This window comes from Prunus persica, chromosome G5 (assembly GCF_000346465.2).
Source record: "Prunus persica cultivar Lovell chromosome G5, Prunus_persica_NCBIv2, whole genome shotgun sequence".
Classification (NCBI taxonomy): Eukaryota; Viridiplantae; Streptophyta; class Magnoliopsida; order Rosales; family Rosaceae; genus Prunus; species Prunus persica.
In genome coordinates this window covers 163,883-174,552 of record NC_034013.1, presented here as the reverse complement: position 1 = coordinate 174,552, position 10,670 = coordinate 163,883, and the positions used below count along the sequence as shown (strand labels likewise).

The following is a 10,670-nucleotide window of genomic DNA, read 5'->3' as shown; positions in this document are numbered from 1 at the left end:
TTAGGGTTGTATCATGATCAAGTCCCTACTGATACAGAGCGTTATCAACGACTTATAGGGAAATTGATTTATTTAGCTCATACACGTCCTGATATTGCATATGCAGTGAGTGTAGTGAGTCAATTTATGCATTCTCCTAGTGAATATCATATGAGTGCTATGATGCGTTTTTTGAGGTATCTGAAAGTAACTATGGGAATGGGTTAATGTTTTCCAAGTATGGTCATACAGATGTGGAAGGGTATACAGATGCTGATTGGGCTAGTTCAGTCACTGATAGACATTTTATATTTGGGTATTTCACATTTGTTGGTGGTAATCTTATTACTTGGAGGAGTAAAAAGTAGAAAGTGGTGTCTCGGTCTAGTGCCGAAGCTGAGTATCATGGGATGGCTTAAGGTGTGTGCAAATTACTATGGTTGAGGAGATTGTTGAGAGATCTTGGGTTTGCGCCCCAAAAACCCATGGATTTGTATTGTGATAACAAAGCTGCAATTGCAATTGCTCATAACGCTGTGCAACATGATTGTACAAAGCACGTGGAGGTTGATCAACATTTTATTAAAGAGAATATGGATGCTAAGATTGTTTCTTTTCCGTTTATATCATCTGAGTATCAACTGGCAGATGTACTTACGAAAGCTGTGTCTACTACTGTCTTTCTCAACTAGCTTGACAAGTTGGGCATGTGTGACATCTTTGCTCCAACTTGAGGGGGAGTGTGAGCGAGATCCTAGCTTAATTATGAGATTTATTTCCTAGTCTATTAGGACTCTATTTCTTTCCTTTTTGTACAAATATTGTGTAATTAGAATTTTATCTTATTTCATTGTGTAACCCTAGTGTATAACCCTACTAGGGTTACAACCTTGTATTATAAATACCTCCTTTTAAAGAATGAAATATATATATATATGAAAATATTCTACCTATATTGTTGAATCATAATAAGGTAGAATACAAAGAGTTACATTTAGAGCATAACCAAGAAAGTATCTTAGTTACTCCAAGTTTTCTATCTGAGCATTGTTATTTAGGTTAGTGTTATCCATTCATTTCCTTTCAAACTAAAAGAAGTTATAAGTTACCATATCCAGCTTTGGAAAAAGTAAAACTAGATGTCACTAGTATTCCTCCAAAATGATTTAAGTATAGTGTTTACCTAGACACAGCATCTGCACATTCTCTACCGGCCCAATTTTATGATGATCTATTATCATATTCCAACAAAAAGACATGATGAAGCATATAATTTCAGGCTGAGCAAGATAGGAGAAGAGACTTTTGAAGTATTGTATAATAAATTAGTAGGTCATCTGGAAGCATAATATGCTGACATCTCATACTAAAACAATTTAGCATAAGTAGAGATTCATAATATCATGAACATGATGGAAGCATAAGATAAAAAAGAATCTCTCATCTCCCAACAGCATAAGCAGCCATAATAGAAGCAATAGCAGCAACACCCACGTGTAGAGATCATTTGCATAGTACCAAACTTTACAAAAGAAAGTGGGATCATGTTTGGCACCATACGGAAAGCAAAAAGAAAATCTCCATTGGCATCATTAGAAAAGCAAAATCAAACTTCCAAGGCAATCTATAAAATGAATGAGGAATAGGTCCTTATTTAATACTACAAACCTTATACTTACCTTATATATATTAATAAATTTAAACGTTAAAAGATAAACTGAAAATATAAAATGCACCAAAAAACCCATATATGGTCGATAGGCCCCTCATTGACCACCAAGGATTACTCTTGGCCCAGATTGATCAAATGGTTAGCAGCCAAATTTTTTAAAGCTTGTCACTTTTACTTGGATAAAGAATTGGATTGTCTATTAATGCATGTCTACAGGCAAAAGAGCTCTATAGCTGATAGCCCTGCAAATCCTTGTCTTCATCTCTCACTATCTTACCGCGCCAGACGGTACAGTTACGGTACAGAAAAGCCATAACAACAGCTAAACTGACATAGCAATACATGTTCCACTAATACAATATATCTAACCGCATTTCACCAAATACATATCAATTGATGCATTCACATACATTCATCAATCAGAGAGACCAGGTCACACACCAAGAGAGAACAGGTTAGATCATAGGTTAGATCATTCCACCTATCACAGAACCCCAAACCAGAAAGACAACAGCAAATTAATACACATGCGAAACAACTAACAATGCGCTTTGTTGCTTATTCTTAGTCATGCCATGCAAACTCTCCTTTCCTCTCTCGTAAGCTTCTTCCCCTTCTATAGTCAATTTCTGCATCTGAGCTTGATAGACCCAGCTGATACTTTCTGCTCAATTTAGACGACCCCATCTTTGAAAAAATGTCTTCTTCGTCGGCCAGAACACGGACACCAGGACCAGGCGTACTTGATCGAGATACATCACCAGGCTGCCTCCATGATTTGTGATCTGAGTCATACAAGAAATAAACATTACTATCCAAAAATAAAAAATAACCAGGGGGAAGAAGGGAGAGAGAGAGTTCAAGTAAGATGAAACGTTCCCTGATTCCTTTTCTATGTGTCCTTTACATTTTTCTTCCATTGCAAAGGCACACACAACAGCGGTAGGCGTTATCGGGGAGAAAAAAAAAAAGAGGAAAAAAAGACTAGCTTAAATGTTAGTGTCCTCCAAACTTTTGATAAACAAGCGTGAATGGTGTCGGCCACATAAAAATTGACTTATTAAAGTGTGTTACTTGAATTTAGTTTTAAAGAGACTACTGCTTCATCTAGTTGCTAAGAAAACATGGACAAATGAGGGCTTATGACTAATTAAGGTTGCACAAGCTGTTCCAGCAGTCAAACATTGACTTTTAAGGAAATGATAATTTTCATTTTATTTTTTTTAAAGTTTCTTCCCTACTTGATTTTCAAAAACCAACGAACAATAGTGTAATTTAGATAAAAATTATAACAGTTCACCTTCATATCCATTACATGATATCGGCAAGTCAGAGCTTCCACCCTCATCAAGATCTGATTCCGATTTAGTAGTGTCCTGACTCTGCAAGATTGTCTTTGTCTTCTGTGCTTTAAGTCCTTCGGTGACAGATTTAGGTTCTATATGTTCTTCGGTAGGCAATTTATGAGAGGTAAAAGGAGTCATGGTAAATGAGTCATCCATTACATCAGAAATCTCCACATATTGTGTTGTGGTGATAATTTCATCAGCACTGAACCCAAAGGATGCTCTATAGGCTTCTAATTCTTCCACATCTTGCTTGGGGCTTCTATTGTGTCTGTTCTGACTTCCATTTCCACCAGTTGAGTAAACATCTGAATCCTTGGAAACGCTTAACCTTCCACCGGCATGAGGAAATGGTGGATTATCCAGATAAAATTGTGCAAATGTAGCAGGACAGAAAAAATTTGAGTCTTGAGATGCCGCAGAGGCTCCAGTTGTGTCATACCCAAACAGCCTGGCAGAACCACTCCTTGGATAGGTGCCATTCTGGGGAGAAACTGAGGGATCCCACTGTCGGGGGAAATCACGTTCAGGAAAAGATGATGAACAGTCATTTGATGCCCTTGAAATTGGTGATCTAAGACTACTAGCAGGACTTCCAGGATAGAGCGAATATGTTGCTTGAAGATCATTTGCAGCAATGTAATTGGTCTTGTCAGTGGTTTTAATGTCTACTGAAGATGAGAGGAAACGAGCAAATGGCACATCTGGGGAAGAGGGAGTTGTTAGGTGAGCCAATTCTGGTGGGGGAGTGAGAGGAGCTGTGGACGGCTCAGTTGTGAAGGTTGAGAAAACAGGAGGAGAGACCAGTTGTGTTTCATTGGCATATGGCCCGGTGGCATACATTGTTGACGAAGGACCTCCAGGTGAGTTGGCAGATAATAATAAGGAACAACTGGGTGACTGAGCTGTAGAAGGAAGTGCTGAATTTGTAAATGATGCTGGTGAAGAAGGCGGAGCCAAAAGAGATGGAGCTAGTGATGTGGCTTGGTTGGTCAGCCCAACCGCTTGGGGTCCATTTGGCTGCGTTGCTGATGCATTGCCTTCAGGAATACGAGAAGCGGGGACTATACGCTTTCCACCTTTATGTGAGTCAAAACAAGAGAATGCACCCCAACATCCTCCCCATCTCTTTCTCTGTCAATACAGATGGAAGCCATAAGCTTGATTGAGAATTGCTCGCAAAAAAAGAAATGCAAAAACAGACAACTAATAGGCCAGTAAATCGAAGAGCCCATTCTAAGTTACTAAGTAGGCAATTCTATTCATGGCGTGTAATATCAGCATGCATTACCAAGATACAGTCCATTTGCTTGGAAAGTAGGATTTTATAAAAGAATAATGTGAAGAACTACCCAATTACTGGATGGTGATGCATCCATTAAACTAAATCAAGCAACATTCATACATTAGGGAAGAGCACACACCTTCCAGCGTACAATGTCAATGATCTCCGAGGAAGATGAATTGAATCTACTACCTCAACCAAAAATATGAGAATTTTATAGCAGATGCTATGCAAGAAAGAGTAGGTCTCTATGAGGCCCTTTTTGGGGGTTTAATGTATTGGGACAGATTGTGATCACAAGCAACAATTTATAGGCCAACTATTCGAAAATTGACTCAAATTTGGCATTGAACGACAGCACTCAGTGTTGATAGCATGGTACGCACGCAGTGTATGAGATATTGAAAAAACGTTAGGTAGATAAAATGGGAGATGATCTTGAACTGGACAGTGATTAGTGACCAAGAATCATGCACAGCCTAAATTGAATTTAAAAAAGCAGATCTGTCCAGAGAAAAACAATGATGCACAGATCTGATTAAAACCCAGAAAAGCAAATAGAATCCAAAAGCCAAACACAGCAAAATGGTGCACAAAAGGCCCCAGATCTGAAACTGAAACAAACCCTCACTGACCCATTCATTACCACAACAGCAGCAGCAGCAGCAGCAGCAACAACAACAGTTAGACATTCATTTAATCACAGAGCAAAGCACAGAGAGAGAGAGAGAGAGAGAAGAGAGAGAAGCATTACCCGTTCCTGCTGCGGGAATCTATTCTGTTCCGACCCCATTAAAGCAGTCTCTGAGCTTCTTTGATTTGCTTTCAACTATAAAAACAAGCTCACACTTCCGCACTCTCTCACTACTCTCACATTCCTTTTCAGAACAAAGCGAGAGCGAGAGCGAGAGCAAGAGCAAGAGAAGCAGCAGATGCTGAGTGTCACCACCACCACCACCCACCACCCACCATCACCGCTAAAGATTTTCACTCTCAAGGAGTCGAGAGTCAAAGAGCCTTACCCAAGAACAACTAAATATAAAGCTGAAATCTCAAAGAAATGTAAAACGATCAACGATCCCACGGAAAGCAAACCAATTTCCTTTAATCTTAAATTGTAAAATGGAAAAGGATATTGTAGATCAAAGACAGGGAAAGACAAAAGCGAAAAGGAAAGCAAAGATTGAAGTGAAGTGATAGGGAAAGAGAAAGAGAAAGAGAAAGAGAAAGATAGAATTGACACCGCTGATCTTTTTCCTTTTTCTTTTTTATGTTCTTAATTTTTTAATATTAAAAATAAAAATAAAACAAGACTGTGCGTTTTGTTTTTATAGGAGTTGAGGCCTGAGGAAGGAAGGATTTGACCCTAAAAAGAAAAAAAAAGGCCCGAGGAAGGAAAGACAAGTAATAAATATTAGGCTTAATAAGACAAGGAAGGAATTACAAGAATAGCATGACCCATGAGGGAAAGAGAAAGACGCCATTAAAAGTTAGAGCTGCTGCTGCTGCTGCTTATATAAACACTCGGGGAATGGGAATGGGAATGTCAAAATGGGAATTTTGGGACCCTACACGCTGCCATGCGAGAAGCTCTTTTCTTTTCTATTCATTAAAGTGATTCATGTATTTCTTCATAAATTTATTTAAAGTGATTTTAATACCCATTTAAAGCACTTCAATTTTTTTGCCAAACACTGTATTTTCTGTTTTGGAAGTGCTTCCGTTTTACTACAAATATACTCCCTTTTTTAAAAAAAAATACAAACGATATTTTATTTTAATATAATCTAAACTACAGAGCTCGTATGAAAGGTGGAGAGCACATCCATGTCTACTACTATAAATATACTTAAAATTACACATTTAAATCTGAATTTTTCGTGAATAATATAAACCTTTTCACAATAATTTCCAATAATACAAGTCTCTAGCTTTGATTGATTTTCCCCTGTAATCTAGGTTATAATCTGGTTAGCCCATGCCTATCTGCAATATATGTACAACATATATGGTGTTTTTTTCTTCTTCAGATAAGTATGAATATGAGGAATATCCTGTGTAAAGATCCACCCTATTTGTTTATATGAATTAGTTTTCCTCATTATATTATGATGATGTAGATGATAGTAGGCATTACATGACAAGTTTGTCTGTGAATTATGACTGCAACAAGTTGGAAACTTCAGAGTTGAACCACCGGAATTATTCTGAGATCGTGAACAGCATCCAAAGTTTTTTTTTTTTTTTTCTCTGTGATACAGATTTCAGAGTTGTCCATCGGGCTATCATATATGTTGAATTGTTTACCTTGATTCTGAAATTTCTTTGAGTGATGAAAAGCTGAAAACGCTGAAGTGATGTTACAAGTAATATAGGAAAGGATAGCCCAAATCCAAAATGTCTCATCCCTGGAGAAAGGGTTTATTTGTTCATGATCTCCAAGTGAAAGTAAAAAGAACTCATTTACTTTCAGTGATTCAGAGGATTGTATTTTCCCTTTTATATTCATCTCAATTGTTCTCTTCATTCACCAAGTTTACATGCAAACTATACAATTAATCAAAGGGATTTCATACGTGTTTTGGCACCTAGTAATCCTTGAAGGGACAAAGTGACAAGTAGAAATATGAGAAAAAGTAAGGATGTTGGACATGCATAGATGGCGATATGTCCCATAACCTTTTGATTCTTTCATTATATTGATTGATGAAATCATAGGCTATTGTTTTGAGTGCAGGACTACATAGGATACATTAGGGCGGAGGTAGAGTTTGATGTATAAGTTGTTAGGGAGACTTTGGAAAAGCCCAAAGGAGAGAGAAAATTTTTAAAACAAGCAAAAATGGACAAAATTGCCCTTATTTATTTTTTGATTTCCTAAGAAATCCTTTACATTTGCATGTCTTTGGTTTGAAAGTTAAGAGGTTATTCTGTCTTTTTTCAAAAAGCTTTGGCTTTTTCCAAAAATGAAAATTTTTTTATGGGTAAAACCTAAATTTACTAAGTTGTGTTAAGACATACTACGCCAGCTATAAACAAAAATCGATGTCTAATTACTATAAAAACAGCAAAAAATGAAAACTTCGACAACCTTGGACAATGCTTTTAGAAACATGGGTTTTTTTTTTGTAGCAATGGTCCCTGAACTATACCCATAGTTACATTTTGATCACTCAACTCCAAAAATAGCTGCAAAGGTCCCCCAATTATGTATTGACAGGACCCGACCCAAATTCCACTTTGGAATTTGAGCCGAGCCCTATGCGTGTCCGACACCTGGCAGGTGCTGGGCACACTTGACCAAATTGCCCTTCTAACAAAAACCAAAATTAACCTCAAGTTTGACTTCTGCCGAAAATTCAGCAGAGTCTCCCCTGTAAATACTCGTTTCCCAAAAATTTTACACGTGTACAAGAAGCAACCACAATCGTTCAGCATGCACAATAATAGAATCCATGCAACCAAATCCTAAATCTTTATGGCCTCAGGCCTCTTTAAATCAAATAAATCATTCTGCCAATTGAAATTGATCCCAACTTTTAGAACAACATGAATATGTTAACATATTTCAATATAACTTAACTGAACAGCTTTTCAATCACTTGGTCTCGTGGCTGCCCTAGTAACTTTAGGTTGCCTACGTACCCTTAACAAGGGATCAAGCCACACGTAGTTCTTCTTTCAAAACTCACATAAAGCTCATGTACGCAAATGAAGAACAAAACCATTCATTCCTCCAATTTTCAACACAAATTATAAGTAAATATAGGCATTTAATCAAATAAAATAGAAAACCCCTTATGAGTGATTCAAATCAATCTGCTGAAACTCAAACAATAGCTATTGATTTCAGAACAATCTTCCACCCATCACATATGTGCATACATAAGTACATATATATATATATATCTGTGTGTGTGTGTGTGTGTGTAAAATAGCCCATTATTTAAGAGAATAGTTGTGAATTGTATAAAATCCTTAAAACTTGTAAACCTTCATTCCTTGTCCAATAATGTACCGTTAATTCCTTGTGTCACATAATGTGACACATCCTCGCAGGCCTAGGAAACATAAAGTCAACCCGAGCCACATTCTTCGCAGGCCTCGGAGACACAAAGTCAACCCAAGGCACAATCCTTGCAAGCCTCGAAGACACAAAGTCAACCCGAGCCGCAATCCTAGTAGGCCTCGGAGACACAAAGTCAACTCGAGCCGCAATCATCGCAGAACTCGGGGGACATGTAGTCGACCCAAGAACACATATCATCGCACCACACGATTCAGGCATCCCCGAAACTCGTGGGACAACATCATAAATGACAAAACTGTTTCAAGGCAACTGGGGGTACCCTAGGGTGGGTTTGAAAACCATATACCGAAACTTATCATAAAATTTCCCATCCTCCACAAATCCATATTTCAAATCTTTTCTCAACTTTCCAAAAATCAGTTCTCAACTACCTTTGAATTTATACCCCATACTGTTGAGAACTAGTGTCCATAATTTATCATTTTCAAACCACTGAGTATATATATGTATAAATATTAAATATAGCATGTACTTAGATATTTAACTAATTTATTATTCACGTCGAAATCTAATCACAAAGTAACTCATAAACATTAAATCATCCAATAACACTCAATCAGATACTTTAATAATAATCATAATAATGATAAATAAATAAATAAAAACCCCTAAAGATTCCATTACTGTTGAGAACTAGTGTCCATAATTTATCATATTCAAACCACTGAGTATATATAAGTATAAAGATTAAATATAGACATGTACTTTGATATTTAACTAATTTATTATTCACGTTGAAATCTGATTACAAAGTATGTCATAAACATTAAATCATCCAATAACACTCAGTCAGATACTTTAATAATAATAATAATAATAAATAAATAAATAAATAAATAAAAACCCCTAGAGATTCCATTACTTCCAATAAGGCATAAACTCCGAATATCAAAAATTACACCGATGAATACAATAAAACACTATAATATAGTCTCAAAATCCAACCATAATCCAAATAATTCACATAACAGTCAAGCCTCGTTTATAGGATTGTTCTTGCTCTTCTCAAAGGATAAAACTACCTCGGAAGACTCTCGGTAAACTAAGTGGTCAAGCTTTCCAAATCTGGTCAACTGGGCATGCGGGGCCCACGGCCTCCAATTTCCAATCCAAAGGTTCCTATGGGTTCAATAAGATTTAATAAACATGTCCTGCCAGTATGGTCTGAATCGAACTGTCGGATCACTCACGATCGCACGATTGGACGGTTATCTTTTGTCCTAAACTTTGAGTAATTGAATCGGAGTATTTGGGGATCCGATTCACGATCCGCGAATTCCTACACACTCCTATGGATGCCTAGATCAACATATTTTAAATTGGAATCGATCCAAAGGTCCGAACATATCAAACCCGAATAATGCGTAATATGTGATATCCAATCGACGCTCAAAAACCAAATTCATATCCGAGCATACCGTCTTGCTCAAGACGACACTCAAACAGTGCCCAGCGCTGCCACAAGCGCAGGCAAAGCGTAGGTGTCAAAAATGATTCCAGCATTAGAAAATCTCCAAATCGCGGGTCAAGACCTATACTTACATGATCAGGACATTGAGTGGAGCAACTTTTGTTCTTGGACCTACCCAAAAAAGTGGCTGGAAGTGGCCGGAATCGAGGGCCTAAAATCGGCCAAACTTCAATCGCTTAAATGACATCCAAAATGCAAAAATTGATCCTAAAGAACACAATCAGCATCTAAATCACATTGAAAGGATGGAAAAGCATACCTGGATTGTAAGATTTGGTCACTGAAAACGTCCGAAACAATCGAAGGAATTTTGTTCACAAACACAAGCCCGTTTTCTTGATTTTCCAGCCAAATACGACGGTTCCAGCACCGGCGACGGGGTGGGATAGCACGGGGGAGGCTGGCCAGTCGTTTTTGGGACCGGTCCTAGCTCCGGTGGCGGGCTATGGTGGCAGTTCAAAATAGTCGCGGGGAGGGGGGCGAAAGGAATTTCTGGGTTTTCAAAAACCTTTGAAATAATTACGATTTTGCCACTGGATTTCTTTTGATCCTAACTTCTTCGTTACAACTCCGATTTGAGCCCACTACATGTCTACAGACTCATCTTGACATGATCTATGCAATTGTACCAGTCAATTCCCCAGAATCTTTCCCGAACAAAAAGTCAAGTTTAAGCCCATTAAAATATTCTCGGGATAAAATTATCTTTTATGTGATTATTTATTAATTAAATATTAATTTAGGATCGGGTTATTACATGTATGGTGTTGCATTACTAGTCCCTTTCGTCAACTCTGTCTATTTTTTCGTTAAATCCATAGGTAAAC

At 37.5% G+C, this 10,670-nt stretch overlaps 1 protein-coding gene across 1 annotated transcript; it reads right to left on the bottom strand.

The window, feature by feature from the left end:
* On the bottom strand, positions 1,832–5,504 carry LOC18777235 (uncharacterized protein At1g76660). Its single transcript, XM_020564275.1, has 3 exons — positions 5,037–5,504; positions 2,952–4,131; positions 1,832–2,436 (listed from the first exon to the last, which is right to left on the bottom strand). The coding sequence occupies exons 1-3, from the start codon at positions 5,073–5,075 to the stop codon at positions 2,216–2,218; spliced, it is 1,440 nt and encodes a 479-aa protein (XP_020419864.1). The 5' UTR covers positions 5,076–5,504; the 3' UTR covers positions 1,832–2,215.

Bases quoted from the DNA above. Each gene is read 5' to 3' on its own strand.
- LOC18777235 (XM_020564275.1), bottom strand. From the start codon at position 5,075: ATGGGGTCGGAACAGAATAGATTCCCGCAGCAGGAACGG. The intron at 4,132-5,036 runs GTAATGCTTCTC...CTGTATTGACAG, and splicing joins GATTCCCGCAGCAGGAACGG to AGAAAGAGATGGGGAGGATG. The intron at 2,437-2,951 runs GTGAACTGTTAT...TGTATGACTCAG, and splicing joins ATCATGTAATGGATATGAAG to ATCACAAATCATGGAGGCAG.